The sequence below is a fragment of the Lasioglossum baleicum genome, chromosome 15, assembly GCF_051020765.1.
Source record: "Lasioglossum baleicum chromosome 15, iyLasBale1, whole genome shotgun sequence".
Taxonomy (NCBI): Eukaryota; Metazoa; Arthropoda; class Insecta; order Hymenoptera; family Halictidae; genus Lasioglossum; species Lasioglossum baleicum.
Genome location: NC_134943.1, coordinates 11,868,864 through 11,894,930, shown reverse-complemented (window position 1 = coordinate 11,894,930; position 26,067 = coordinate 11,868,864). Strand labels below are relative to the sequence as shown.

General features: G+C 34.5%; 8 protein-coding genes across 20 annotated transcripts; 3 read left to right on the top strand and 5 right to left on the bottom strand.

Annotated features, from left to right (window-relative positions):
* The first annotated feature begins 1,947 nt into the window (after nucleotides 1–1,947).
* Nucleotides 1,948–4,872, top strand: LOC143216623 (uncharacterized). Of its 3 annotated transcripts, XM_076439880.1 has the most exons (4): nucleotides 1,948–2,849; nucleotides 3,007–3,377; nucleotides 3,709–3,852; nucleotides 3,928–4,872. In XM_076439880.1, the coding sequence occupies exons 2-4, from the start codon at nucleotides 3,024–3,026 to the stop codon at nucleotides 3,982–3,984; spliced, it is 555 nt and encodes a 184-aa protein (XP_076295995.1). In that variant the 5' UTR covers nucleotides 1,948–2,849; nucleotides 3,007–3,023; the 3' UTR covers nucleotides 3,985–4,872. The 3 variants fall into 3 exon arrangements, with proteins under 3 accessions (XP_076295995.1, XP_076295994.1, XP_076295996.1); XM_076439879.1 differs by having other exon boundaries at nucleotides 1,948–3,377; XM_076439881.1 differs by having other exon boundaries at nucleotides 1,949–3,371.
* D1 (D1 chromosomal protein) lies at nucleotides 4,844–7,197 on the bottom strand. The gene is made up of 3 exons (XM_076439889.1): nucleotides 6,916–7,197; nucleotides 5,670–5,909; nucleotides 4,844–5,585 (listed from the first exon to the last, which is right to left on the bottom strand). The coding sequence occupies exons 2-3, from the start codon at nucleotides 5,889–5,891 to the stop codon at nucleotides 5,457–5,459; spliced, it is 351 nt and encodes a 116-aa protein (XP_076296004.1). The 5' UTR covers nucleotides 5,892–5,909; nucleotides 6,916–7,197; the 3' UTR covers nucleotides 4,844–5,456.
* Nucleotides 7,198–8,686: 1,489 nt separating this feature from the next.
* On the bottom strand, nucleotides 8,687–11,223 carry Snf (U1 small nuclear ribonucleoprotein A snf). 3 transcript variants are annotated; one of them, XM_076439871.1, is made up of 3 exons: nucleotides 11,081–11,223; nucleotides 9,659–9,900; nucleotides 8,687–9,399 (listed from the first exon to the last, which is right to left on the bottom strand). In XM_076439871.1, exons 2-3 carry the CDS (start codon nucleotides 9,893–9,895, stop codon nucleotides 8,941–8,943), a joined length of 696 nt encoding a protein of 231 aa, XP_076295986.1. In that variant the 5' UTR covers nucleotides 9,896–9,900; nucleotides 11,081–11,223; the 3' UTR covers nucleotides 8,687–8,940. The 3 variants fall into 3 exon arrangements, with proteins under 3 accessions (XP_076295986.1, XP_076295983.1, XP_076295984.1); XM_076439868.1 differs by lacking the exon at nucleotides 11,081–11,223 and adding an exon at nucleotides 10,076–10,229; XM_076439869.1 differs by lacking the exon at nucleotides 11,081–11,223 and adding an exon at nucleotides 10,087–10,197.
* On the top strand, nucleotides 9,940–11,642 carry LOC143216621 (swi5-dependent recombination DNA repair protein 1 homolog). 3 transcript variants are annotated; one of them, XM_076439877.1, is made up of 4 exons: nucleotides 9,940–10,223; nucleotides 10,554–10,682; nucleotides 10,808–11,012; nucleotides 11,091–11,642. In XM_076439877.1, the coding sequence occupies exons 1-4, from the start codon at nucleotides 10,195–10,197 to the stop codon at nucleotides 11,301–11,303; spliced, it is 576 nt and encodes a 191-aa protein (XP_076295992.1). In that variant the 5' UTR covers nucleotides 9,940–10,194; the 3' UTR covers nucleotides 11,304–11,642. The 3 variants fall into 3 exon arrangements, with proteins under 3 accessions (XP_076295992.1, XP_076295991.1, XP_076295993.1); XM_076439876.1 differs by having other exon boundaries at nucleotides 9,942–10,223; nucleotides 10,805–11,012; XM_076439878.1 differs by having other exon boundaries at nucleotides 10,164–10,289; nucleotides 10,805–11,012.
* On the bottom strand, nucleotides 11,131–12,131 carry Mrps18c (mitochondrial ribosomal protein S18C). Of its 2 annotated transcripts, XR_013010593.1 has the most exons (4): nucleotides 11,955–12,131; nucleotides 11,638–11,845; nucleotides 11,370–11,556; nucleotides 11,131–11,272 (listed from the first exon to the last, which is right to left on the bottom strand). XR_013010593.1 is itself a non-coding variant. In XM_076439885.1 (3 exons), exons 1-3 carry the CDS (start codon nucleotides 12,129–12,131, stop codon nucleotides 11,465–11,467), a joined length of 477 nt encoding a protein of 158 aa, XP_076296000.1. In that variant the 3' UTR covers nucleotides 11,328–11,464. The 2 variants fall into 2 exon arrangements, 1 of the variants encoding a protein (XP_076296000.1); XM_076439885.1 differs by lacking the exon at nucleotides 11,131–11,272 and having other exon boundaries at nucleotides 11,328–11,556.
* A 1,013-nt stretch (nucleotides 12,132–13,144) lies between these two features.
* Mpcp1 (Mitochondrial phosphate carrier protein 1) lies at nucleotides 13,145–16,748 on the top strand. The gene is made up of 6 exons (XM_076439855.1): nucleotides 13,145–13,282; nucleotides 13,355–13,504; nucleotides 14,942–15,102; nucleotides 15,190–15,426; nucleotides 15,775–16,071; nucleotides 16,156–16,748. Exons 2-6 carry the CDS (start codon nucleotides 13,375–13,377, stop codon nucleotides 16,381–16,383), a joined length of 1,053 nt encoding a protein of 350 aa, XP_076295970.1. The 5' UTR covers nucleotides 13,145–13,282; nucleotides 13,355–13,374; the 3' UTR covers nucleotides 16,384–16,748.
* Nucleotides 16,749–16,805: 57 nt separating this feature from the next.
* On the bottom strand, nucleotides 16,806–20,892 carry LOC143216598 (prestin). 3 transcript variants are annotated; one of them, XM_076439815.1, is made up of 11 exons: nucleotides 20,539–20,892; nucleotides 19,983–20,152; nucleotides 19,631–19,903; nucleotides 19,223–19,401; nucleotides 18,982–19,146; nucleotides 18,794–18,898; nucleotides 18,582–18,715; nucleotides 18,343–18,505; nucleotides 18,074–18,274; nucleotides 17,754–18,002; nucleotides 16,806–17,670 (listed from the first exon to the last, which is right to left on the bottom strand). In XM_076439815.1, the coding sequence occupies exons 2-11, from the start codon at nucleotides 20,128–20,130 to the stop codon at nucleotides 17,233–17,235; spliced, it is 2,055 nt and encodes a 684-aa protein (XP_076295930.1). In that variant the 5' UTR covers nucleotides 20,131–20,152; nucleotides 20,539–20,892; the 3' UTR covers nucleotides 16,806–17,232. The 3 variants fall into 3 exon arrangements, with proteins under 3 accessions (XP_076295930.1, XP_076295931.1, XP_076295932.1); XM_076439816.1 differs by having other exon boundaries at nucleotides 19,983–20,109; nucleotides 20,539–20,891; XM_076439817.1 differs by lacking the exons at nucleotides 19,983–20,152; nucleotides 20,539–20,892 and having other exon boundaries at nucleotides 19,223–19,478; nucleotides 19,552–19,693.
* A 142-nt stretch (nucleotides 20,893–21,034) lies between these two features.
* On the bottom strand, nucleotides 21,035–25,487 carry LOC143216596 (uncharacterized). 4 transcript variants are annotated; one of them, XM_076439808.1, is made up of 8 exons: nucleotides 25,271–25,487; nucleotides 24,684–24,830; nucleotides 23,422–24,255; nucleotides 23,139–23,345; nucleotides 22,813–23,046; nucleotides 22,489–22,739; nucleotides 22,081–22,411; nucleotides 21,035–21,801 (listed from the first exon to the last, which is right to left on the bottom strand). In XM_076439808.1, the coding sequence occupies exons 3-8, from the start codon at nucleotides 24,220–24,222 to the stop codon at nucleotides 21,529–21,531; spliced, it is 2,097 nt and encodes a 698-aa protein (XP_076295923.1). In that variant the 5' UTR covers nucleotides 24,223–24,255; nucleotides 24,684–24,830; nucleotides 25,271–25,487; the 3' UTR covers nucleotides 21,035–21,528. The 4 variants fall into 4 exon arrangements, with proteins under 4 accessions (XP_076295923.1, XP_076295921.1, XP_076295920.1 ...); XM_076439806.1 differs by having other exon boundaries at nucleotides 22,018–22,411; nucleotides 24,621–24,830; nucleotides 25,271–25,479; XM_076439805.1 differs by having other exon boundaries at nucleotides 22,018–22,411; nucleotides 25,271–25,477.
* Between the last annotated feature and the right edge of the window lie 580 nt (nucleotides 25,488–26,067).

The window sequence follows — 26,067 nt, the reverse complement described above, 5'->3', positions numbered from 1 at the left end:
CCGGTGGCCCGAGAGTGGCTCGACTTCGTCGAGCGCGTTCAGACGTCAGACAGAAGCGGACAAGTTCGTGCGAACGCAGAATTGAATCTCGAGTAGCGCGAAAACTCGCTCGCCCGAACTTGTCCGATTCTTTCCGAACCCGCCCGACGAGATCGAGACACTCCCGGGCAGCTCGAAACCCCTTGGCAGCCCGATGCACTCGGGTAGCTTGAAACGCGCTCGAGCCGAAAATTATAAATTTCAACACTCTACACCTACCGAACCTTAAAAGTAACTGGTAAATGTTTCTTTGTATGAAAGTGATGAGATTGATTTTATTTAGACTTTATGCAGCTCTCCTTGTAATATGTTAATGTATTAGCTCGTTCGGAAAGTCATTTCGTTTTCTCCTTTGCTGAAGAAACAATTCAATTCAATTTGATTTCTATTTCTTGCAATCGATATAGTAAATTTTTATTTTGCAGAAAGATCCGCAGTCTATCCGTGACACACCATCGGGTGGCCCGGTGGCCCGAGAGTGGCTCGCCTTCGTCGAGCGCGTTCAGACGTCAGACAGAAGCGGACAAGTTCGTGCGAACGCAGAATTGAATCTCGAGTAGCGCGAAAACTCGCTCGCCCGAACTTGTCCGATTCTTTCCGAACCCGCCCGACGAGATCGAGACACTCCCGGGCAGCCCGATGCACTCGGGTAGCTGGAAACGCGCTCGAGCCGAAAATTATAAATTAAGTTTCTTTTCCCTTCTACGACACATTTTTTTTGCACGAAGACGTTTCAACCCTCTACACCTACCGAACCTTAAAAGTAACTGGTAAATGTTTCTTTGTATGAAAATGATGAGATTGATTTTATTTAGACTTTATGCAGCTCTCCTATTGTAATATGTTAATGTATTAGCTCGTTCGGAAAGTCATTTCGTTTTCTCCTTTGCTGAAGAAATAACATTCAATTTGATTTCTATTTCTTGCAATCGATGTAGTCAATTTCTACTTTGCAGAAAGATTCGCAGTCTAGTAATGACAAACGGAAGCATTGCCATCCCTACACGATAAACGAAATTACTTTCCGAACGACCTGATAGTATGTAGTATGTAATTTAAATAAAAATATTAATTTTGTCAGTAAAAAGAAAGACTGCTGCTGCTACACATTTGTATAATAGTCATTTACTTTAGCGACATCTACCACATAGCACGTCCTACATTAATGCGACCTGGCGCGACCGTGTTGCCCTCTTACGGCGAGGCAAAATCGAGCCCCGTTCTCCGTGCAGTGGCGCGGCAGCAGGGATCCAAAACGCGACATAGCTGCGGCGCAGTACAGCTGCAGAACGGAGCAGTTGGTTGTCTGGGTATATGTATACTATTTCGAACAGCGGTAAATGACGTCTAATAAATATATGTTGAAAAAATGCATTTGGTCGGAATTGTGAAAAACAATAGTAAAAATTGATTTTTACAACCTTTTTAGCTGGGCCAATAACGAAAATTTCAAAGATGTGTTTTGTAAACTCGTATAAATTATATAAATGTTCTGAAAATTTCATTGAAATTATGGTTAATACGAATTCTAAACGGTGAAAAATATCGTAAAAATAGCAGTTATATAGGCCGAATATCATGACAAATTGAAATTTTTACCACTTTTGATCGTTTAGAATTCATAAACCAATGCAATTAACCAATTTCAATGAAATTTTCAGAACATATAATTCATGAAATTTTCGTTATTGACCCAGCTAAAAAAGTTGTAAAAATCAATTTTTACTATTGCTTTTCACAATTCCGACCAAATGCATTTTTTCAACATATTTTATTAGACGTCATTTACTAAACTAATTCTTTTAGCCTTACAGAGAAATTGAAATCGTTTGGTCCATTCATAAAAAAGTTATTCTGATTTAAAGTGTGCGTGATCAGTTACATGCTCCTAACTGTGTGTGTGTGTGTGTGTGTGTGTATGTATATATATAATGACGTTGACAATTGACCAGTAGCATGTGACAAATGCATGATATACAGATGTTAAAACAAATTGAATTGAATGATTTTAATCGTTTCGCCTCCTCTAATATCGCGATAGCGACGAAAGATGTTAAAATCGATACAAGGAAAAAAATATCTCGATAAGACATCGATAAATATATAGTCTGTTTCGGTTGAGGGACAGTTCGATAGTTGTTACCTGCGTTTCGCGTTGAGTACGTCCATAGAGAGAAGCGCAATGCGATATTTAAAGAAATGAAATGTTAATCTGGACGATAGAGAATTATTGTCTGCATTTCATTTGTGAAAAACATGAACGTGATTTCTCGAAACGAACTATGATTTATTACACGTAATATGCAATGGAATAGTTCATTTCGTTGATACCTATTCATATACATGTAGATCAAGAGACGAGAACATAAATGCATTTATCAAATGTATTTGGTAGTTCGCTATAACAGCAACCGCGATAGAATCGTTCTCACTGGGTAAACGAAAATCGAGGAAAGGTGTTTGGAAAGAAATACGTACAGAAAAATAAAATCACGATACATTTTCGACGATGTGAAATTCTTATCGTATTTTCCCATTGATAGTGTACCATGGAAATTTATCAAGATGCGAATAGTTATTATCTGTTCGTTCACGTATATCCAATCCAGCAAACGTGTTTTCTGTCGCGTTTGATTTCTCTTTCACGATTCTAGATATGTGATAAATTCACACGCATATATTAAATATGTATATTCTGAGCGCAGAATGAGAAATAGTGTTTCACATGATAATCCATTAATACATTATTAATCGGAGCATTTGACGTTATGCTTTTCGCACATTATGTTCACTGATTTTAGTAGATCAAGGTAAACAAGCCACAAGTAAACTGGTAAAAAAAAGTCACGTATAATTTCTAAAAAATTCAAGTTTCATAGCATATAAGTAACATAGATTATATTATCAAACTTTGTGTTTTAATTTTCTCTCTCTCTGATATCATGTTTTCTGTATAACTAAATATAGTTATCTAATTACTAACGATGAACGACATGAATCTAACAAGCATCGCAAGTACCGTAACATCCATGACGCTGCTCGATAGCGTCAGAAATTATACCACCGCTATGGAGAATAATGTTTCTGATGAATCATCCGAACCGTACTTGTATACTACCGAGGAGAATGGCAATAATCAACAACCATGGAATACTTCTAAATCTACAACGTCATTGCCTAATAATACTATAGTTTCTTTTGAAACTTCAAGCACCAGTATATTCGTGTCGACAACTACAGAAGCTTACGACGAATTCGGCCCACCGGAAGGAATAGAATACATTTTCGTACCACTCGGTGTAGTGGTCTTTGTTATTGTATTATCAGCTGTGGTATGGGTAGCGATATCACTTTTGTACTTAACTCATAATCTTTCTCTGACTTTCATTTACAGAAACAAAAAGCATAAAATAAAAGTAACGATCAAATTCTAATACTTGGATAAACATTTATCCGTGTTTCTACATTAGGTATTTTGACAGTTCTGTAGCGTAGTCTGTGTTTGTTGATCAGTTTGTATATTATCATTATTCAAGTTATGTTGATCCACGATATATATTTTTCTTTGAAGAGAGATTCAGTTTTTTCGTTATAGCCAAATTTTTTGTTCTACACTTTCCTAACATTTAGTACGGTATATACTTCTAATAACATAGCATACTTTTAAAGGTGATAATTATATCGAGAAAGAGAAAATTAGAGCGCTTAAGGCACAGACTTATGCCAATGTATAATTTTGATCCCGGCGAAGAAGAAGAAGATGACTGGGAAACCGAGCTATTAGAAGAGTGTTACAATAATCATCAAAGACGCGTACGTGTTATACATATTACTTCTCGACTTTAAATCATTTTTGAATGATATCAGTAGAAACGATATATTTTACAGCAAGGATACCAGTCTATGGACACAGAGGAAAATGCCGAACTCTTTGGAAATCATTAATGAATTTCAAAATAGTCCTTTCAAAAATCTTTGTACTCTCTATAATTCGACACATAGATTTAAAATTAATAGTATTTATATTAGATTTATATATTTACTTAATGTTTAAAAAGGTTGTATATATATATAATCTATTGGGATTCAAGAGAAAAATTGAAATTCACAAATTTTATATACACCAAGACTTTCCAGATCATGTTTGAATATCGGAATATTAACTTTTATCTTATCTTGCGATGCGACAACCATAAAATGAATTTATACTTAATGAAACGATTTCATATAATAGACAAATACAAAGAGAAAAAGAATGACTGATACTTTCTTTGTATTGTTAGTGCTCATTGTATGCTGTTTGTAACAGTTTGTTTTTTGTTTTTTTTTATATAAATGTAAAACTTTTTCCATCTATACTGGAACATTATTTATGTATATTTTTTTTTTCATATCCTTTCCTGCGATAATAGAGTAGCGTGATCAATCTTTCAACATCGTATTACGATAGAACAAGATATTTTAACTGTGTTTAAATACTAGAGAGATCTGAAAAAATAAAGTAAAATAATTAGATAATGTATGTATATATAGAAATGCAATAAGTACTCCTTCAAGTATTGTTTTCCAATTCAGTGATGAGAAAACGTTATGTTAGAATGAAATTAAAATAGTGTTTAATTATGAAGGATTATTTATTGTTTATAGAGTAGACAGATTATGTAGTATAAACAAGTAAAACTTTAATCATACTTTTTAAGATACTTAGGATATCTTTTTGAAGCTGTAATCTAGTTACAAAAAAAGATCGGAGTTATATAAATCTCATCTAACTTATAAAGTGTGTAGTGAAAAACAAAATACATGTATACAATACGAGAGTTAAGAGACTAACTCTACGAGTTTATTTACTTTAATACAAATTTGACATTCACACATATGCTTGCTTCAAGAACAATGTTAATGTTCACATATTCAAGTTTAATTAAAATGGTTTAATTCAATTTTTTGTGTACGATATACTCGAAATTCTTGACTGTATCCGAATCCTTACAGTATTAAGTCTGTTAAACAAACGTCAGTTTTAAAAATTATGATACACGAATAGAGAAGACAATAAATTTTGTCACATAAGATAAAAAAATATATTCTTTCACTAATTAAAAGTCAATTCATCAGAAGTCGAAGAAACGTTGAAGTTTCTTTTACATCGTGATGCTTAAAATATGAGATAATTAAATTAATGACAGACGAACACGAATGCTTTTTAAAAACCGAAGTTCGATACACATTCTTAACGCAAGTTTTATGTGCACTTTTCTCACTTTCCAAGAATAAAATCCTCATAAATTAAACTATTTTTCATACTATTCCGTTCCGCAGATTATGATGTAAAAAGCATACATAAAAACTTTAAATTTATCAGCTTCCCAAAAACATTCAAAGAATAAGACTGATACATTGAAATTGTTTTATATTCAGTTTTCTTCTTCTTCCTCTTCCTCCTCTTCTTGTTCGTCTTCCTCTTCTCCAGTACTTTCTGGTTTCTCTTCTTTCTTCTTCGGCCTACCACGACCTCTTCCCGAAGGGACTTTGGGAGTTCCTTGCTGGAGGTTCAAGAATATTTTACGATATAGAAAATTGAATCGATACGAAAAATGGTAATAGAAAAAAGATCGATTAAGACGTACCTTCTTTTTGTGGGATCCTTTTGGTCGTCCTCTAGCCTTTTTAACAGGAGTAGGGGATGCGTCATCCTCGTTATCAGATTTTGCTGCACGCGTCGCATTATTTTTGTCTAACGCAGGCCTCCCCCTCTTCTTCGGCTCTTTAGCAGCATTTTTATCTGTTTTCGATGGTCTGCCTCTTTTCTTCTTTTGTTCTTCAACCACAGATGAATTTTCATCTGACATGTTTACTGCCTTTTATCACTGTACAAAAAAGAAACTTTTTTTTTAGAATGCAATATTAACGATGAGTATGCGCGATATCTTCGAAATTATTAATTAAAAAAGAACCAAAAAAGAGCGAACAAAATAAAAAATATGATTATACATTTTTAAGACACAGACAATTGATGTGTACAAATAAAAACAGAAAATATAATATCGTGTGGTTATCGATCTTCCAACTGTCTGGTATAAAACCATTCAACTCAATTTCTCAATAAATAATTCGACAACAGCGAGATAAAAAAATACCTAAATATATAGAACTCGTTGGAAATTCGTGGAACAGAATTGAAAATATATCTAGTCGAATAAAATGCAACAGATTACGGCGGCCAAAGTATTTACTTATTTGTATTTAACATCGTTAAACATTGATAACCGGCTATCTAATTGTCAATCGAACCACAATTGAATCGTAATTAGTCGGAATTAATATTTTCTCGTAAAGAAAAATAACAGAACTACTCGGTACGAGATAATGAAACTCGTGAGAACATTGTTTTTAATTTATTCGGAGTAAAAATAAGAATGTTTTCTGAAATTTCCGCGCCCGCCATTTTCAAAAATATTAACCTACTCCTTATTATCCCTATATCCACCAAAATAATCATAAAATAAAGGCGTGTAATTATAGAAACTGATAAGTATTTTTGATAATATTTCTGTAAGAGACAATAATAATACGAGAGAGTGACGATGTTAAAGTCAAATTTGAAAGCATCAGTTAGCTGCTAAGGACGCCATAATCGACAAATCATGGCAACGCCAGAGCTGTGGTTAGCGTCCATCAGCGACCCATTTGGCATCTAGTAAGCAAACGAATAAATATCTCTGTAAGTAATGGTCTGTTTGAACCGTAAATTTTTCCCAAAAATTCCAAAAAATATCACCTAAAATATATTCGACGTTCCATTCGAATCGATGACAAGGTTCGAGCAATAAAGAAAAGTATTTACAGAAGAGAAAGACATTGGCAGACGCTCACCTCAAATTTCCCGTGTATATGGAGACAAAGGCCACCGTTGAGCCGGCGTGCGTGTCGTGACGTGAGAAAACCGGCCTTACGCCTTTTCCGATCTATCAAAATATCCTCTATTAATGTCTGGATACGATCAGCTAGATCTATTTCCTGCTAATATCTCTTTTAATATTGTCCCGCGCGTTTTGCGTTCGGAGCTGCACTCCCTCAGCAATCCGTAAGTAACGACTCGTATACAATACACTGCGCGAATGAGTGAAACGCGACTGATCCAAGATTCAACAGAGACGATGCACTGTACTCCGATTTGCCTACTGCCCCCAGAAACACTCCCACTCCCACTCTCCATACAACGCGCCAACTGATTCCCGCCAAAATGTCGTGATACTACACGGAAAATCACGTATATTTTTAAAAAATATAAATTATTCTTAATATCGTTCATCTCCCCGACATATACGAACAAATTTTTTTCTATCGTAAATCCTAAGAAAAAAATTTTTATAATGCATTATTCGATGTTCCCAAGCTCGGTGGAGGTTAATAATTTGGCGAAGAAGCATCAACTATAATAATGTATGCAAATCAATGCAAATATTACTGGAAGGTTTCATTTTTAGCTTCGATTCAGTGAGAGAGAATGCCCAGATGATTTTGAGATACTATATCCCACTCCCACTCCCCATTGCTCCCCATACAACGCGCCAACTGATTCCCGCCAAAATGTCGTAATACTACACAAAAAACCACGTATTTCTTAAAAATATATTAATAACAATTATTCGTTCATCACCCTGACATATAAGAACAAATTTTTTTCGTCGAAAATCCTAAGAAAAAAAAATTTTACAATGCACTCATATTCCCAAGCTCTGGACTGGGGGGTTAGTAATTTGACGAAGAAGCATCAACTATACTATATATATATATATATAATATTTAGTAGTGTATGCAAATATTGCTGGAAGGTTTCATTTTACCACGTTTTTTTAGATCCAGTTCAGTGAGAGAGAATGCCGAGATGATTTTGAGATACTGTAGAAAGTACCGTGCAAAAGAAGAAGATTAAATTGTATTTATTAACAATAAAAGAGCAAGTTATATTTATTATATTGATTTATTATGAAGTATATTATCTAACCATTTATACCTCCCAATTTGGATACATCAACAGTTTGGAAACAATTACAATATCGTTTGTCAAAAGAAAAATATTTTTCGGAAATGTATTCCGCGAATACAATCCTTTTTTTTATTGTATTTATTTTTTTTAGTTTGATCTCTTCCCCCCAAAACAAAATAGAACCGCAGCTATCTGGAAGCTTTCGATGCCACTGTAATGGCGGACATATTGAATTAATTTCGTATTGTCGCTTTGCTCCAGTAACGTAGGTGCTGGACCAATATAACAAAAGATCTTTAGTTTTCAGGAAAATACACATTATTTTAACAATATTCGTTATTAAATATTTTTTAACCCGCAACTATTTCAAAGGGTCGTGAATAATGAAATCTTTCTTTTTGTGAAAGTACGAAATAATCTACTTTTTATGTAATATGTATTACAATTGTAACAATTCGTTTTTCAGCTTATAAAAAATATGTAATACGGTTTTATAAGTATTCTAACTATATTTAATGTCGATACGCTATAATGAATAAACATGTTTGAAAATATCTGCACGAGTTTATGAATTATTATTATAATAAATTTTTGTACTCTTCACATTTAATTATATTTTATAATTAAATAAAAAATAGCCCCACATAATGGATGTATTTCTGAAAAATGTTATATATCTTTTAATTTCTATTTACAGTGTGTAGTTCTTCTTTATGTATACATTACATAAAATTTTGTACATGTAATGTTCTTGAATGTATATGGTACGTTTGAAATTTATGCTTCTAAAATCTTCATTCATGATTAAAATTACGCATTGCATACATTTCTAAATACTTCAGTTACAACACACACACATTTGTTCATTCCTTAATAACATTTCCATATTAACTATGACATTGTGTGGTTTACTTCTTCGCAAAAGAAATTTTCATCGCGTGAGAAGGTGTGATTTTGAAACCTTGAAGAGCATCTTTTGCAGCTCCCGATTGAACTTCGTTTTCGAACTCAACGAATGCTATATCGTGCCTGTTCGGTACCAGACGTACTTCTTTGAAACCAGGGAACTGGTTGAATAACATGGATAACATCATTTCGCTAGTCTCATCCGGTAAGTTTGTAAGGAACAGAATTTGATTTGGTGGTTGTTCTGGTACAGCTGTGTTAACTAAACCTGGATGCTGCGGTACACCAGCGTGATAACCAATTTGTTGAGAATGTTTAGCCTGTTCCTTGGCTCGCTTTTTCGCTCGTTTAGCTTCTTCATCGGCTGCAGGTACAATACGTTTTGGTTTCTTGGGTCGTTCGGCGTACGTGCCTTTCATTTTTGCAATTATATCACTGTCGGTTTTAGCGTATTGTATCCTCTAAAATTCAAATAGTTATAATAGATGTAATTGTAATCACATATTAGTTATTGGATTGTCCCAAAAGTTTCTTTCGGAATGTGTTCCTTTAATATTAAAATATGTTAGGAAGTACTAAAACATTAACGTAAAGATTATTTGCATTGTTTTTATTTATTTAACAACATTAAAGGAACACATTCCAAAAGAAACTTTTTGGACAACCTAATATATTAAATGATTATCTATAAAACTGAATTGCTATTTAGTTAATATCTACCATTGGTTTATCGTAAAACGGGAATCCTTGCATTGACCTCAATGCATTTGTGGCACTAGCGATTTCCTTAAAAATAACGAACGCCTGTCCACGCATTTTCAGTGTTTTTAAAGCTACGATATCTAATATTTGTCCGAATTGAGAGAAAATTGCGTACAAGGATTTCTTGAGCTCATCCTTTTTTATTTTCTCATTCAAGTTATTAATGTAGATCGTATTATTCGGTCTTATATCCATAGCCACTGAAAAATCAAAGGTACTTTTAATACAATAAATATTTCTCACCGAGGTTAAGAATAAAAAGTTCTAATATTGATAAATTAGTAGGACCACTATAATGATGTAAACACAATGTAACATATTATAAATATGATAAATAAGTGAAAAGTATAATATTTAGACGGTTATTAATAATACTTTTTGTTTACTGTAACAATTATGCTTAATCGGCGTCACTGCTGTTTAGAGGTTAGGGTACATGTAAGTACAACAACGAGTTGCCACATGCGTACTCCAAATAGTAGATTGGAAACTTGATGTCAAAAACTTTGCTAATAATTATTATGTAAATATTTACATAGTTACTGTTCAATTTGATATATAAGTAAAAAATGTTGATGTTTTTTTAAGCGTATGTAAATAATCGCTCAAGTATTATCGCAGTTTTATAACTTTCATGTATATAAATAATGACATATAATAATAATAATATACTTGCAACTGATGTGTGCATGTTATGAATATATTTAATTTATAGAAAAGGATACACACACACACAATATTCAAGTTTCATAAAATTGAAACACGTTTCTTTTTAGATTTTCATATTTATTTTACATTAAATATTAAGTTACCATACTGAATTTTAATTTCACATATGCTTTATTATTTTCAGAAATATGAGCAGCAAACCATTCAGAAATAGCAAAAGTGTAAATAAACCATTTCGTTCTCCATTTAGCACTCCTAGAAGTAAAAGTACTAAAAATATTGCAAATACTCCAGAATCGAATAGCTCTGAATCGTAAGTAATAATTAACTTTAGACTGCAGATCTTTGTGCAAAATAAAGTAATAACATTGAGTTATGCATTCATGAAATGTATCTTTGATTACATGAATTACCTTTTATTTCATGATTCCAAAGTAGGAGAGTTTCTGCGTCGAAAAAATCACTTTTCCAAACGCCTCCTACCAAAAGATTACGATTAACCGAAGAAGTAACCAAAGATCAAAGAAATACCGAGCAAAGTAAAGAATTATGTCGGAATGATTTAGAATTATTAAAAAAGCGGATACAAGAGAAGCAAGAATCTATTAGTAACATAAAAACAACATTATTATATAAGAAAAAGGTGAAAAAGATGTTAATTAATACATTACACGTTATGTTTGCATTATTCGTTATTTAACCGAATGTTACCTGTTCGAAGAACAATGCCGAAGATATACGTAATAGTATAAAGAAGTGGACAGAAGTTTGCCAAATTGTTCTCGGTGACTATCAAGATGATTTAAAGAAAAGAAATGAACAATCTGTGAGCATAATGGATATCTTATCTTCGTTCGGTATAGATCCTAAATTAGTCCAGTTTTCTCCCGACGATGATACATTCTATGTCAAAGAACCACCATTAAACATTTAATGAAAACAAAAATGTTCAACATACTTAATATTATTACCTAAATTTATTTACGATATATGTACATACTTCTCAATAAGTTTGCTAAACTGAAAATTATATTACAAAATTCACAGACAATGTCGTATTATGAAAGAATAAGATTATTATAATATATTGTTGATTTAATAAGGATGCGGTTTGATCGGTTGATTTGGATTAAATAGCGGCGGATCGTTCGTGTATTTTGGCTCTTTCGTCATAAATCCCATTAAACCTGGAAGGTAAAAAGCATTAAGAATCATTATCAGAATATTTAAACTAATAGTTAAACGATATAGTAAAGACGTAAACGTGCCAGCTTGTTGCGCTTTCTCAATTTCCTGTTCCACCCTCTTTTGCTTATGATCGCATAATCCGGTTATATGTTTCCCATAAATTCTACCTGTGTGACGGCTTTGAAACTGGGACAACAAACGTACATTCTTATAATCTGGTTCTATCTTCAATTTACATAGAACGCATAACTTTCTCTCCTTCTTAAATGGGTTCTCAGAGATCGATGGCTGCAAAGAAATTGCATATTCATAATATATTTTAACAACTAAATGATAAATAAAAGTGCTTCCTTATTTATTAACATTTATTTGATTGTAGTTTACAATGAAATATTACCAAATCTGTATCAGATGTTATGTCTGTTGTTTTATTAATAGAAGTTTGTGCCTCGGTGCTTTTATTACGGCACTGAAATATTGGAAATCTGTTTGTAACGTGTCTTAAAGTTTGAACATTGATGAACGTTGAAATCATTTTAATACTGTTAAAAACGTGCAAATGAAAAATAAACATAAGCGTGTGTTATGCCTGGTTATTGGTTATGCCACAGACCATAGACTGCCATAGACTTATAGAGATAGACTGCGCGGCCTATATGAAGCGTTGAAGTCTGCTATGGCGACTGGTCGTATATCTATCTCACTCGCACACCGATAGTTGGTGGGGGCGCAGCGGGCCAGTCACACACACACACACACACACAACTCTCACTTCCAACGCACTCTCCACTTTCATTGGGCGAATATCTCCCCACCAACTCGTTAATTAGAAAGAGAGAGTATTACGACCACAACAGGCTCTCTCTCTCACTCTTTATATCCCGGCCGCCAAGGCAGGCTTCCACTGATATATATACTAGTATATATATCAGTGCAGGCTTCAACGCTTCGTAAGTACAGCCAGTACAGGCTGGTACAGGCCGCGCAGTCTATCTCTATAAGTCTATGACCAATCACAACAACTCGATTATCACACGCCCTCTACGCTGACGAACGAGAAATGTTGGAATTAGATCCTATCTGATATTTGCTGATATTGTAACTGATATTATAACCACAGCCTACGAGTAGGCTGTGTTCATAACCTGATAATGCGAGACAAGACGGACAAGACCAGGATTTTCAGCTACTAATTTTCCATTGTCACACTATCTACATATTTACGTACTCTCGGTGCCTCGCAAGCTGTCTCCTGGCACGAATTCGAAAGGAATGCGGCAGAAAGCTGACCGATTGGGTTGTTCCACTCGCACTTTCAGTTCTGGCCAGTTCTGGCCGAATTATTGGTTGAAGCGTGTGACGTCACGCCTAACCATTGGCTGCGAGCGAGGACCCCCTTCGCCCCTGTGCCGTCTCAAGGGGCAACTTCTGAGGCAAGGAGAGTACATAATATATAATATGTTCATAAAATTAAAAATAACATTTCATTAATAAATCAATAAATTTCAAAAACAAAATCACTTATCGACGCTAGTGGAATTTGGAAATTCTTATATATATATATTATAGTTCCTAGCGATCTAGTGGCAGAGGTGCTGCCCGAACACTTGCGATATCTTATCTATAAAATGGTAATCAATGGGTTGTGCCGCTAAACGGATTCCATTATTGAAGTCTCTGCCACTCTTTTCCCACAACGCGGAGGCGAGAGTCGAGTCCCAGAAGGTTTTCGTAGCTAATAGTTTAAACTAATATAATTATTACACAGAAATTCTTACTTTCTGGTGGTGTGCGCAGGTGAAGTGACAGAGATCAAGATGTGGCCCTCAATACTGGACGTAGCGAAAACGAACTTATTCGTGACAGCTAAATGTCAGGGGCAGAACGAAATTTCACAGCCATTGGTTAAGAACCGTAATATTGCGATGGCATCCGCTAATACTGGCGGTGAGTAGTTTGCAAATCGTTTTCACATGAAATATACTGTGGAACAGAATTTCATTCATGACTAAATATGAATTAATTATCCTACCTTAACTGTGCACGTCAAAAGATCGTTCCTCGTTGACACCTGCTAATTGCAAGCAAACTTAACGATCGTTAGATAAATCAATATCGTTTCAAGCATAGCTTCAGTCACATGAATGTTATTACATAATCTGAAATATCATTTACACATATTACGTTCGAAATGTTGCAAATATGAATTTTTAATCGATTAACCAATCTAGAAAATCGCGAACGTTCGTTATTAAACAAATTTATAAAAATACACTAACGATTTGTCATTTTAATGCGGTAAAATTATGTAACGAATATCAATTTCAGCACATGGCAAGTTGTATAGTAATCAATTCATAAATTTCTGTTTACGATTTTTTTCAATGTTTGAGATGCTTAGGGGATAGATTTTTTAAATAATTGCCGAAATTCCTGTTATAAATGGACAAAGGAGATTGCGACATTGTCTTTATGTAACCGGGCGAACAATTTTGTGATATTCGGTATCTGTACGCTAACGAAGGGTTGCATAAGGGCAGCCATTTTGTCGAAAATACTCGTTTGAATGTCGTCCTCGTAGCCTTGGTTGACATTCGATTAAAAATAATAGTGTATTGGTACAGTGGCCGCGACCGAGAAACCGATTAAAAATATCCCGGTGTACTTGAACGGTTTATTATTGGATAATGGCAAGGTGGTACGGTCATTCCTGCTGATTTTGATGCTTTGCCAAATTTCAATGCCGCACGTTGCTTAGAAGTAACAGCTGATCGACGGAAGTCCTTTTCATCAATTAACCCCTTGCCCTATGATTTATTTTACAGTTTAAGTGATTAGAACGTTTTTCTAGTTCGTAATTTCCTAAAAAAAGAGAAAATATATATCTATTGTATGCCTACATGTTCTCGAATAACTACATATACATTAACAAAATCAAAATTTATCTCAGTTTAAAGGAAATTAATAACATACATATATATTAATTAGTCAACAGTGGATCTTTATGCAAAATTAAAATTTTGTATGTACCTGAATTGCAACAAACTGGAGCGAAGTGGAAGTTTATTTTCTTTCTTGATATGTTTAATAGATTGAAAATAATGTAAGAATACTTTTGAAATTTTGCTAATGATTTTACTTTTTTAAATGACGCCTATTCTGCTGTCTAGTAATTAGATTCTGTTCTGAATCTTTGTCACGAGTCTGACACAATATCGTAGGGCAAGAGGTTAATTCGCTGGGATGTTGTATTTCGCTTAAATCAGTCGAACTATATAAATCGCATCCATTCGAAAATTATATTCAATGTAATTTTCTAATAATGGCTGCTAAGAGTTAAGAATACTACAAGAGCCATAATAAATTTTTTCTTTTTAATTGCAGATAGCTGTGAATTTGGATCGAACAAATACTTTATGCTATGCGGTTTGGGTGGTATTTTGTCGTGCGGTATTACTCACACCATGGTTACACCTTTGGATTTGGTAAAGTGCCGAATTCAAGTGGACCCCGAAAAATACAAGTCGGTCTTCAACGGATTCAGGGTAAACAATAAGTTATTTTTCATTAAAAATATTGTACAGATATATCGCGCGCGACAAACAATATTTTTACTGTATATTTTCGATTAGGTGACAATGGCTGAAGATGGTACTCGTGGTTTGGTAAGAGGATGGGCTCCAACATTCTTTGGCTATTCTACTCAAGGAATGTTCAAATTTGGTCTTTACGAAGTCTTCAAAGTATATTATTCGGCCCTTGCCGGAGAGGAAATGTCTTACGAGTATAGAACAAGTTTATATCTAGTTTCTTCGGCATCAGCAGAGTTCTTTGCTGACATCGGTCTTGCTCCGCTCGAAGCTGCTAAAGTAATTATTAATTATTTCTCGCTGTTTACATATACGAATAACTTTCTTAACGTTTTTGAAAAAGAGAGAACAGTTAGATCGATACTGTCCCTGTTACAATTTCAAAAGATTAACAGATACTACTCTTGTATTATCTGTGCATTCCCGTGACTACTCCTACCTCCAAAACAAGACAGAATTGTTCTTTTGTTTCTCCACACTGTTCCTACTGATCCTCGTCTTTGCCTCGTCATGTCCAATATCGTATGTGTTGTAAGTTTCCTCGAACAACTATTAATTCAAACATTACCGAATAAATGGTAGACCGTAAGACTTCTACTGTACGCTGCGTATCTTTTATTTAAACAGGTCAGGATTCAAACTATGCCTGGTTATGCAAGTACTTTGAGAGAAGCATTCCCCAAGATGTACGGCGAAGAAGGTCTTGGCGGTTTCTACAAAGGGCTGGTACCTTTGTGGCTTCGTCAAATTCCATATACAATGATGAAGTTTGCTTGTTTCGAGCGTACAGTTGAGCTTTTGTACAAATACGTAGTACCCAAACCAAGATTAGAGTGCAGCAAAGGTGAACAGTTGATCGTCACCTTTGCAGCTGGTTATATTGCCGGTGTATTCTGCGCTGTTGTGTCGCATCCTGCCGATTCTGTAAGTACAGCTCTTACGTGACTAGAATTTCACTTTTAATTTAATACGCCGATACAATGTTGTTACGAAATTTTCTTAATACAGGTCGTGTCGAAATTAAATCAAGAGAAGGGAGCAACAGCGGTAGATGTTCTGAAAAAGCTTGGTTTTGGTGGAGTATGGAAGGGTCTTGGTCCTAGGATTATCATGATTGGTACCTTGACAGCGGCACAATGGTTTATTTATGATGCTGTGAAAGTATGGCTCCGTATGCCACGCCCACCACCACCAGAGATGCCCGAATCTCTTAAGAAGAAGTACGGTCTTGCTTAATTGTCATAGACCGTCGATATTTTTAATCGAATTGAGAAGCAATTACAGTTAGAGAGAAAAACAGACATAGCTAAATTATGTAACTTCCTCACGATGCATTGTCGAACAATGTTTTGCCATACAATTTGAGTATTTATTCTGTAATACAAACAACAGTGCAGGTCTCACTGCCTTGAAACTAGAAGTATTGTGCTGCAGCCGTGAATCCTGTTACTTTGCTGTCAGTTGTTTGATTGTTAAGGAAGTAACACAATTAAAACAAAAAAAATTAAATAGTGACAGCGAGTTACCTAATGTAACCAGGAACTGTTACTCTGTACATAGAGTGATCACTGTAAATAAATAATCTGTGACTGCTCGGTAAACATTGCTTCGTTTTTTCTTTGCATACCTGGACCGTAACAATAGAAAACAGTTAGAAGATTTTTATAGTTTAATCTTTAATTTATTGAACTCTTTGGAGTATATTCCATGCATATATAATCATTTCCGTACAATTCTCCTACAAGTATGAATATATATACAAATATATATATATACATATATATAAAAACATAATGTACATATTATATATCGGCAATATCACAAGTTACAAGGTAGATAAAAGTAAGTAACAAGTACGCGTATCGATTCTGTTGTTCTGGAATTATCTAGACTGAAATATCAATCGCAATTTGTTATGTTCGAATTGTTCGCGAATATGAACATTTCATCGAAGTTTGTTTGTTTTTAATACTATCTCCTTAAGTATCGTTAAATTAATAACAGTATCACATAAACAAGAAAAAACAAATATATTTATACGAACACTTGCACCATCGACAAAATAAGTACAGCAACGGGCGCATACTATTTCGAGTAATGCTGTTTTTCTAAGTACATTTTAGCATCCTGTATCGTTGCGAAAATCTTGAATGTAAGTTTGCCGTGCAAATACAAGTCACATTTTCTGATGGTTTCGAAAATAGGGATCGTACAGTTTACCAGATAAAAATGTATATCGATCTGATCGAATGTTTTTATAATCGAGTGCAACATGAATACGCCACTGGAATCGATAAAACTTAAGGCACTCATATCCATGATTATACAATGTAATTCCTGGTTGTCCTCTAAATCATTCGGTTCTTTGTAAATCCCGTTTTCTCTTAATTTCTGTCTATGATCTATGATTTTCTGTGGATTAACTCCAACTATTCTGTACAATTCTGATTTAAAATAGTTACAGTTTGCAAAGTTTAGAGTACCGCAATACTGAAAGATTTTCAGTTCGGGAACTTCTATCGCCTGAAAGTTATAGAAAAAAATTAATGGAAGTTATATAATAGCTACGCACCGACTGTATCAAATGAATTATGAAAAGGACATACCGATTTATATCGACTTATATCTAAATATAAATCTGTGTTTGGTATATGCCCCAGCAAACAAGTGTAAGGCCTAATACTTTGCAATAAAATAATTCCAAGCGACATCATAATCCCAAAAAGTAGGCCAATGTCAATATTTACTATTACAACCATAAGGAAAGTAACAATCCAAATGGTTGCGTCGCATTTATTCAACTTCCAGAATTTTAACAACTGACTGGCTTGCTGAAACATTCCTTTTAAAGCCACCTACGAACGAGAACAAATTTATAAAAACATGATTTATAAAGTAGCTGAAACAAAATTATTTGTATACTTACAACAATAACAGAAGCTAGAACGCATCGTGGCAAAGGTTCGAAGAACGGACCAATCCATAAAAGAATAGTCAATAATATCAAACAAGATACAACGCTGGCTATTTGCGTTCGACCACCCACAGTTTGTTGAATCAAAGATCTGCTTAACGATGCGGATACTGGCAGACACGAGAAAAATGATCCGAATACATTACTTAAGCCCTATAACAATATTTGGAAATTAAACACATAACGGAGAAGATAACGAGAAAACTAAGGTATTATCTTACCATCGCAAGGAGTTCTTGATTTGAATTAATTTTGTAATTAAGCTTCTGCGCAAATATCAAAGCCATGGATATAGTTATGGTATAAGATACCATAGTTATAGCGATACAATCTATAGCTACGAGATGTAGTAATTCAAACGTTGGTATCTCAGGGGCTGGAAGTCTGTCACACGTTGAAATTTATATAACAAGAATGTTTATATTTATATAAAATTAGTAAATATAAAATAATTACGTACCCTAGTGGAATATTACCTACATCTTCAATGTTGTACTTTTCGGTTAAGCAAAAATATTTTGAAATTAAAGTTCCGCTCACAACTGCGATCAACTCGATCGGTATTGGAAAGCTACATTTTTTATTTGCCCATGGCTTTTATAAGAAAAATGAGAAGTTATAATTATTTATACAAGTATCTAGTATCCAAATATGTAAGTGCATGATAATTACCTTTAAAAATTCATTGTTACATACAAGAACAATAATCGTTATTAATGACATCATCACAGCACTTAAATTTGTATTCTTTATCTCTTTAAATATGCTTATCAATGTCTGAAATTAGTTTTTTCAATTAATTCATCGTTGTTAGTATAGTTTGATCGAAATGAATTTCTTTGAATGCTGCATATATTTACTAAAAGGAGTTTGAAGTATCCTTTGTGTTTTGGAATTTTTATACCTAGTAAATCTTTAAATTGAGATACCAAAACATATACAGCTGCGCCGGTTGTAAAACTATTCACTAGAGGTTCGCTAAGCAACGTGCTTATAATCCCCAAATGAAAAATATACATTATAATCTGAAAGAAGAAATAGAAAGTAGTTGATCATTTTCAAATTGAATATACAATAAGATGTTCCCGAAGCTTTCTCTACCTGATATATCCCAACCATCAGCGTAACAGCCGTTGCTACCTGCATGGGTGTAAATGCATATGAAACGTCGCCAGGATGAGTAGACAATAATTCCGTACCATTCGTGCTTATAATATCATGTGGTTTAGAGTAAGTCATCACAGTTTTCCCAGTCATCAAGGAAACCACAGCGAAAGTTCCTGATGGGTGCCAATAATGTTTCATTGTTTTAGCTTGACTAATAAGTTCTTATTAAAAGGAACTATGTGTAACTCTTCTGTAATAGAAGTAGTATTTTACTGAATGCACAGATGCCTAGGTATTGTACACAAAAAGGTAAATACTCATACTGTTCATAAGAAAAGTCAGAATTTTTTCATCCAATCAAATTCTATTATCGAAATCGTAAAAACAATGTTTTTCCCATACCCATCGACACATGTCTGGATGTGCCAAAGAAGAAGTACACTAGAACAGGGAAAAATGCCATGTATATTCCAACTATGGCTGGAACATTCGCCAAAAGCGCATAGGCCATGCCCTGAGGTATATGCATAATCGCCACGGTCACACCAGAAATTATATCGGATGTTATGGAATCTTTCCACTGATAAGTTCTCAACCAATTTATCGACGGGATCATAGACGTCACGCATTTCTTCCAGTTTTTAGACTTGAAGGCATTTATTGTATCTTCCACAACTATAAACACCAGTTTGGTAAAATCAATTTTCACATAGATTTATATATTCGTATAGGAATATTGTATTTTGACGTGTACCTGACATATGAGGTTTCTCGTAATGATAATCTTCGTTTAAAGTTTCCTGCTCGTAGATAGGCCTCTCCAAATGTATTTGCACTAACGCGTCATGTTTCTCCATGTTGTCGGCAATTTGAAAAAAGCTCTGTTTCAATGGAAGTAGCATCGATTAATTTATTATTGCTTATCTGTAGCAAATAAACGTTTTTAATATATATATAGTTTGGTATGATGAAATGTATCCAACAGTATATAATAGCTAAACTTTTGGTACGCAAATAATTGAAAACACTAACGGGATATGAAAAATGAAAATCTCTGTATTGTCGAAATACAAAATTCTATTACATAAGACGAGGAAATACATTTCTTAGAAAATATGTATTTTCTAAAATCTGACTGCGAATCTCGTAAGGCTATTATAAAATATGATTGACTCCTCTTTTAGATTATCACCACCGCCATTAATGTTATTTTTATAATAACTTGAAATAGTTGTTTATAGAAATAAATAAAAAAATTAACCTTAAAGTAATTCTTGAAATATTGTTTTAATAACTTGGTACTTTGTTACCTCGTTTCTGACGATGTTGTTTTGTATTATTTTATAACTTGTTACTAGTATAATTTGAAGGAAAATTAACTTTTTAAAAGGAACTTATACTTTAGAAGAGATAAAATGTCACGCGTTTTCATTTCATTGTGAAATACTGATACAACAAACTTCATAATGCGAGGGGGGCGTATATATACACACGCACACGTTCACGACATATTATCAGGAAGTATGTATCTTATTTACATTTATCATGTGACATAAATATATGTCGCAACAACGAAACATACTAAATAGCAACAGTTGGTATATCCGGATGCTTTCAATTCAAGGAACATCAAGGAATCAATATTGCTCAAGAAGTAACAATGTACATATAGATACTCATAGGTATAGTATATCCTAATACTAAACAACACAGAAATGAAAAAAAACAAATGTTTCCAAGCGACAAATATTTTTATAAAAATTCAAGTAAACAATATTCGATTTGACAAATATTTTGCAAATATACTTACACCCAACATATATTATTTTTATTATACAAGAAGTACAATACAACGTGTATATATATATATATATACATGTGTAGAGTCTAACATATATGTATGTTAGAACGTTTCTAGCAATAGTCGTATCTACAATTTAAAATCTTAATGTACAATGAAAATTAATTTCGTATTTTGTAAATACATATATTATCTCAAATACATATATACATACCAAAAAGACGTGTATACTGTATACACCTATGTCTTTTTGTAAGTATACGTTGTGAATTTTTGTAAAGATACATAGGTGAACATCTTACGGAGATTACATCGTTCATATCTTTATTAAATTAAATGCACATCTATTGTCGCTATAGGAATAAAATCGTATAGAAACATCACTACGTTGCGCGCAGTTACTTTTTCTCCAATTCTCTCTTTTGTTCTTCCACTTTGAAGTGTTATAGTCTTATCATGATTTTCTCAAGTAATATATTATTCATTAGGAAAATACGAATCAAGCCGCTTCGTCGTTATTTTCGCTAAGCATTCGCGTGTGTTGGTAATTACGTTTTGTACCGTATCCGCCCGAGTGTTGTGTTTCGTACATTTTCCGATTTTCCAGGTAACGTCGGTAATTATTTTCTCGTTTTCTTCGTTGCTCTTCTGCCTGTTGTCTCAATTTTTCCGGGTTCATGTGTGTGGTCACCATGTGTCTCGTCAACGAACTCATGAATTTATAGGTGATGCCGCACACATCGCACGAAAGTATCTCCTCGTTAGCTCCTTGCTACAGCGAACAATTATAAAAAGATATTTATTAACGTTAAAGCTCGCGTACACGATAGAATGTATTTAAGAATGAACATCGAGTTTCAGTAATTTCAAAGTGATGCGTACAAATTGCAGAAAATATGAGAAATATTAAAGAATCTATGAAAACCTTCTCTGTTGCACCGAGACACGAGGAATCTTAACGACTGAAGATCGTATTGATCATACGTACTTGTTGATGTACCATCATATGTCTCTGCAAATTGTTCAATCGGCTGAACTCTCGGCCACAAACCTCACAGTCAAATTTCTTATCCGGATCATGATACTTTTTATGGAGACTCAGATCAGTCGCATGCGAGAATGACTTATGACATACATCGCATGTGTGGGTCCACTGATCGGCAGCTATATGTGACTGTTCGTGTTTAACCAGACTAGCTTTCTCTATAAAACGGCGACCACAGTAAATGCACGCTAGTGGTCGTGACTGTGAATTGTGGAGCGTCAAGTGACGACGCAAAGCAGTCGACGTCGGAAAATTTTTATGACACTCGAGACATTGAAACGGACGGTCACCGGTATGAGTCTTCCTATGACGGGCCAATGAATTTTGATCCGGATACCTGTGTACAAAAATCAACTAATCCTTCTCTGAACCAAGATCAAAATCTTGTAGATATGTAATTCGTAATAAAATCACCTCTTAGGGCAAAGATCGCACGGAAAGTTTCTGGTGGTAATATCTTCCTCGCGTGCGTGTTTCAATCTATTGTGCCGAAGTAATTGGAAAGATGTTTTAAAACTTTTGTTACAAATGTCACACTTCAAATTATCTGTTGTAGGAATAATAACTTGTGTCCGTTTTTGACCGTGTTCATCTTCGGATATTATCAAGGATATCGTCACCGTGTTATCCTCGTTGTCGAGATCAGCTGCGGAAAGCACGGAACTCTAAAAAAAAAAAAACGGAGAAGGTAGTATACATTACTAGAGTATGCGAGAACCCGAAAATGATTGACAATACCTGTTTGTTACTATGAGATTTTATTTCAGCATCTGGAATAGAATAAGATTCTTCTTCTTCCAATTGTCTGGCATTTTCTTCGGATTTCGCTTGTGTTTCTTTATTCTCGTGATCATCGTTATTTTCTGCGATAGCATAATGTCCATCTTCGGTTAAATATACTGGCTGCAACACTCCAGCGTCATCCTTGAAATATAACTGACCGTCCTCATCTTCATGTAAAAATATTTGCTCCTGGGAATGAATTGGAAGGTTTAGTATGCTGTAATAGTACGAAATATTTGTGTTATGGGAGAATATGAATTTCTTATTTCGAATAGCATTACTTGAGAATCATCTTTTTCTTGAGGTTGATCGGTGGTATCCATATTAGCTGGTTCCCATACTTGCTCATCCTGTTCCACAGGAACAGTGTCATACACATACTGTTCGTTCTCGTCCACAGCCTGAGCTACGTACAAAGTTTCTATATTATCGCCTTCGTAATAAATTGTTCCTTCGACAGGTATAGTATTTTCATCGAGTTGCTCCATCTGAAAACATTGGTTTTGTTGTTGCATAAAATAATTTTTTTCATAAATGAAGACTGAAAACGAGAAAGATGCTTACCTTAATAAAATGGGTATCAGGCAGCTTGTCGGGGTGCAATGTTTTTACAGAATTTTGCTTTTTTGTACCAAGGACAGTATATAATAAATTGTTTTCAACATTCTTAATGATTTCGTGACTTACGCTATTATCAACATTCTCTTCGTTATTTACATTATTTTTATAATCTTGAGCTAGCTTGGACTTTTCTGTCCTATCTATAGATTCTATACTATCTCTAGATTCTGATCTACTCGTTTGTAGAGGAAAACTAATTGTTTGATTATTTACAGATTTCTTTTCTCCATTCAGAATTCTTTGCTCCTGTAACAATTCTGAGCAATGGCTCATAGCATCCGAATTTTGTTCGTACTCCTCTTCCTCTTCCATATCTTCGTCCTGCCAATCTTCGTCCACGTCGTACGTTATTACCTGTTTATTATTATTTTTCTGCGACTGTTCCTCTCTCACAGTTTCCTGTATATTATCCATTTTTTCAACGGAGTCGCTTTCTTCGAACGCATAAACTTTCATTTCTGAAGTTCTATCGTATTGATCGTTTAGCAGTTTTTCTATGCATTTCTCGCTGTCTTCGTCATTTATTTTTGTCTCTTCCACGAAAGAACCGTCTTGTGAAGACTCTTCTTCTTCCACTTCCTCTATTATTTCTATAATTTCTTGTATTTCCACTTCCGCAGGATCCTCTGTAGCCTCAGATTCGACTTCCATGTTTTCCTCCAAAATGGCATGTGTTAATACTTCCATCATATTTTTATCATTGCCGGTCTCTACAGTATCCAATATTTCATGGGACATTTCCATGGTAGTTTCAGGATTAACGACAGAGGAATGGTTCTTGAAAAGATAAAACACGCTTCGTTTCATTAATTTGTTAAAACTTGAATGCGCAATTAGTATCGGGACAAGGAACTATTACGCAAACGAGAAAGAATAATAACAACGCAATGTAACTAATAACCAGACTGCGGATGTTTATGCAAAATAAAAATTGTCTTCATCGATTGCAAGACACAGAAGCCACATAAAACTTCCTTTCTATTTTCAACAATTTTAATAAATCAAGAATAACATATGGGCATTCTTAAATTCTTAAAGTTTTTACTGTTTTAAATTACATCCATCAATTTTTGTCATAAATGCATAAAGATCCCCAGTCTACTAATAGGGGTCACTAATTTGTCTGTACGCAAAGTATTTACCTTTCACGCTAAAAGTAATTTGAACATTCAATCCATTTATATTTTGGAGAAGGTCGAATTTACCTTTGTAAGGAGTATATCAACAGTCCGGTATCAGGTGTTACATTCACTAGAAAAATATATTTCCTTCCTGCTCGTTCATTTCTACGTGCATGAGAAGTTTGTGCATATGCGTGTGAAAATAGCAGGAATGAAAATAGTTTGGTAATCCTAGAAAGAACCAAAGAAAACAGGATTAACGAGAAACATTCGGCAACAGAATGAAAAGTGTTCCTCCGTTTCCTTTTTAAATTGATTTATACCAGCGTTTTAGGGTTCTGCACCGTGCGTGAGTCACGGACGTGTCCTTTCTATATAGGAGAAAGATTCGTTGAATTTGCGTGGTTGCTACGTAAATAAATAGGAACAATTCGTACTTGAAGAAAGATGTTTGGAAATGTTCGCAAGCAAGTATTCGTATTTTATATGTGACAAGAGTACGCGGTTCACCAGTCGGTACGAAAATGCCTTGCATTTATCAACGGATAGCAAAATGGCTACAAAACGGCAACGATTATCTCCTTGGAAAGGTACACGCTAACGTGCGAAAACTCGAGATACCTCTCCGGTCAATGAACGAACAAACGTGTACACGATTTGATTTACTGTACCTGATTTGAATTGTTGAAATGTGTAAGCGACGATGGAAAAAATTTGTTTTTACTCGGTCGATACGCGCCAATATAATATCTATCTCTATCAGTCTCTATACTTCCTCCAGTAAGCAAGTGACGCCACTCTCGTCACTAAATTAGGTTGCGGTCACTACATTCGTAAATCGAACGGCTCGACGCCACGACGCGATCCATGTGTTTTCATTGGTCGAGGAGTTGAAAGACTCCGCACCACTTACCGATCAAACCCTATACAATAGAAAAGTTTCGACGTTTTGTTATAACAACAAATCATACCGCATGTCGTACTTTGTTACAGATTCATTCGAATATTTATGTTTACGCGTTCAACGTGTTGAACAAGCTTTTTTGAAATCAATATATATATATATACATATATATATATTATTTTATTGTTCATTTATTCACATAATACTTTATGCTCGATAATATATCAAATGAAAATATTTTTACTCTTATAAAGTATAATAACTTTATGTTCCGAAATAGGACATATTAGCATGCATGTGCATACCCAGATAACACAGTCTGACAGAGCCTACCACCGGACCACACCGTACCCAGCCAGCAGAGCCCCTGAGCCCCTGACCTACAGGTTACGGGCAAACACAACCACAGCCTTAGAGTAGGCTGTGACACAACGCTTGGAGCTGCGTCGAGACCAGTCGAGACCCAGACAGGCCGATTCAGCCAGGCCCCTGTGCACAAAATGGCCCGAATATCACCTGCAGGGGGCTCGAGCCCAGGGCCTGCATGGAGGGCAGCACGGTCAC

Excerpts from the sequence above, each read along its gene's own strand:
- D1 (XM_076439889.1), bottom strand. The coding sequence starts at position 5,891 with ATGTCAGATGAAAATTCATCTGTGGTTGAAGAACAAAAGAAGAAAAGA. Across the intron at positions 5,586-5,669 it reads AAGGATCCCACAAAAAGAAG|CAAGGAACTCCCAAAGTCCC; the intron begins GTACGTCTTAAT and ends TTGAACCTCCAG.
- LOC143216596 (XM_076439806.1), bottom strand. The coding sequence starts at position 24,222 with ATGGAAATGTCCCATGAAATATTGGATACTGTAGAGACCGGCAATGAT. Across the intron at positions 23,047-23,138 it reads AAGAAAAAGATGATTCTCAA|GAGCAAATATTTTTACATGA; the intron begins GTAATGCTATTC and ends ATTCATTCCCAG. Across the intron at positions 22,740-22,812 it reads AATCTCATAGTAACAAACAG|AGTTCCGTGCTTTCCGCAGC; the intron begins GTATTGTCAATC and ends TTTTTTTTTTAG.
- LOC143216598 (XM_076439815.1), bottom strand. The coding sequence starts at position 20,130 with ATGCTACTTCCATTGAAACAGAGCTTTTTTCAAATTGCCGACAACATG. Across the intron at positions 19,904-19,982 it reads CGAGAAACCTCATATGTCAG|TTGTGGAAGATACAATAAAT; the intron begins GTACACGTCAAA and ends TGGTGTTTATAG. Across the intron at positions 18,003-18,073 it reads TTCTAGCTTCTGTTATTGTT|GTGGCTTTAAAAGGAATGTT; the intron begins GTAAGTATACAA and ends TCTCGTTCGTAG.
- Mrps18c (XM_076439885.1), bottom strand. The coding sequence starts at position 12,131 with ATGTTTATTTTTCATTTGCACGTTTTTAACAGTATTAAAATGATTTCA. Across the intron at positions 11,846-11,954 it reads TAACATCTGATACAGATTTG|CCATCGATCTCTGAGAACCC; the intron begins GTAATATTTCAT and ends ATTTCTTTGCAG. Across the intron at positions 11,557-11,637 it reads TGAGAAAGCGCAACAAGCTG|GTTTAATGGGATTTATGACG; the intron begins GCACGTTTACGT and ends TTTACCTTCCAG.
- Snf (XM_076439868.1), bottom strand. Across the intron at positions 9,400-9,658 it reads CGTTTTACGATAAACCAATG|AGGATACAATACGCTAAAAC; the intron begins GTAGATATTAAC and ends TTTGAATTTTAG.
- LOC143216621 (XM_076439876.1), top strand. The coding sequence starts at position 10,195 with ATGTCAAAAACTTTGCTAATAATTATTAT. Across the intron at positions 10,224-10,553 it reads ACTTTGCTAATAATTATTAT|AAATATGAGCAGCAAACCAT; the intron begins GTAAATATTTAC and ends TATTATTTTCAG. Across the intron at positions 10,683-10,804 it reads GAATCGAATAGCTCTGAATC|TAGGAGAGTTTCTGCGTCGA; the intron begins GTAAGTAATAAT and ends ATGATTCCAAAG.
- Mpcp1 (XM_076439855.1), top strand. The coding sequence starts at position 13,375 with ATGTGGCCCTCAATACTGGACGTAGCGAAAACGAACTTATTCGTGACA. Across the intron at positions 13,505-14,941 it reads GGCATCCGCTAATACTGGCG|ATAGCTGTGAATTTGGATCG; the intron begins GTGAGTAGTTTG and ends TTTTAATTGCAG. Across the intron at positions 15,103-15,189 it reads CGGTCTTCAACGGATTCAGG|GTGACAATGGCTGAAGATGG; the intron begins GTAAACAATAAG and ends ATTTTCGATTAG.
- LOC143216623 (XM_076439880.1), top strand. The coding sequence starts at position 3,024 with ATGAACGACATGAATCTAACAAGCATCGCAAGTACCGTAACATCCATG. Across the intron at positions 3,378-3,708 it reads TATTATCAGCTGTGGTATGG|GTGATAATTATATCGAGAAA; the intron begins GTAGCGATATCA and ends ATACTTTTAAAG. Across the intron at positions 3,853-3,927 it reads ACAATAATCATCAAAGACGC|CAAGGATACCAGTCTATGGA; the intron begins GTACGTGTTATA and ends TATATTTTACAG.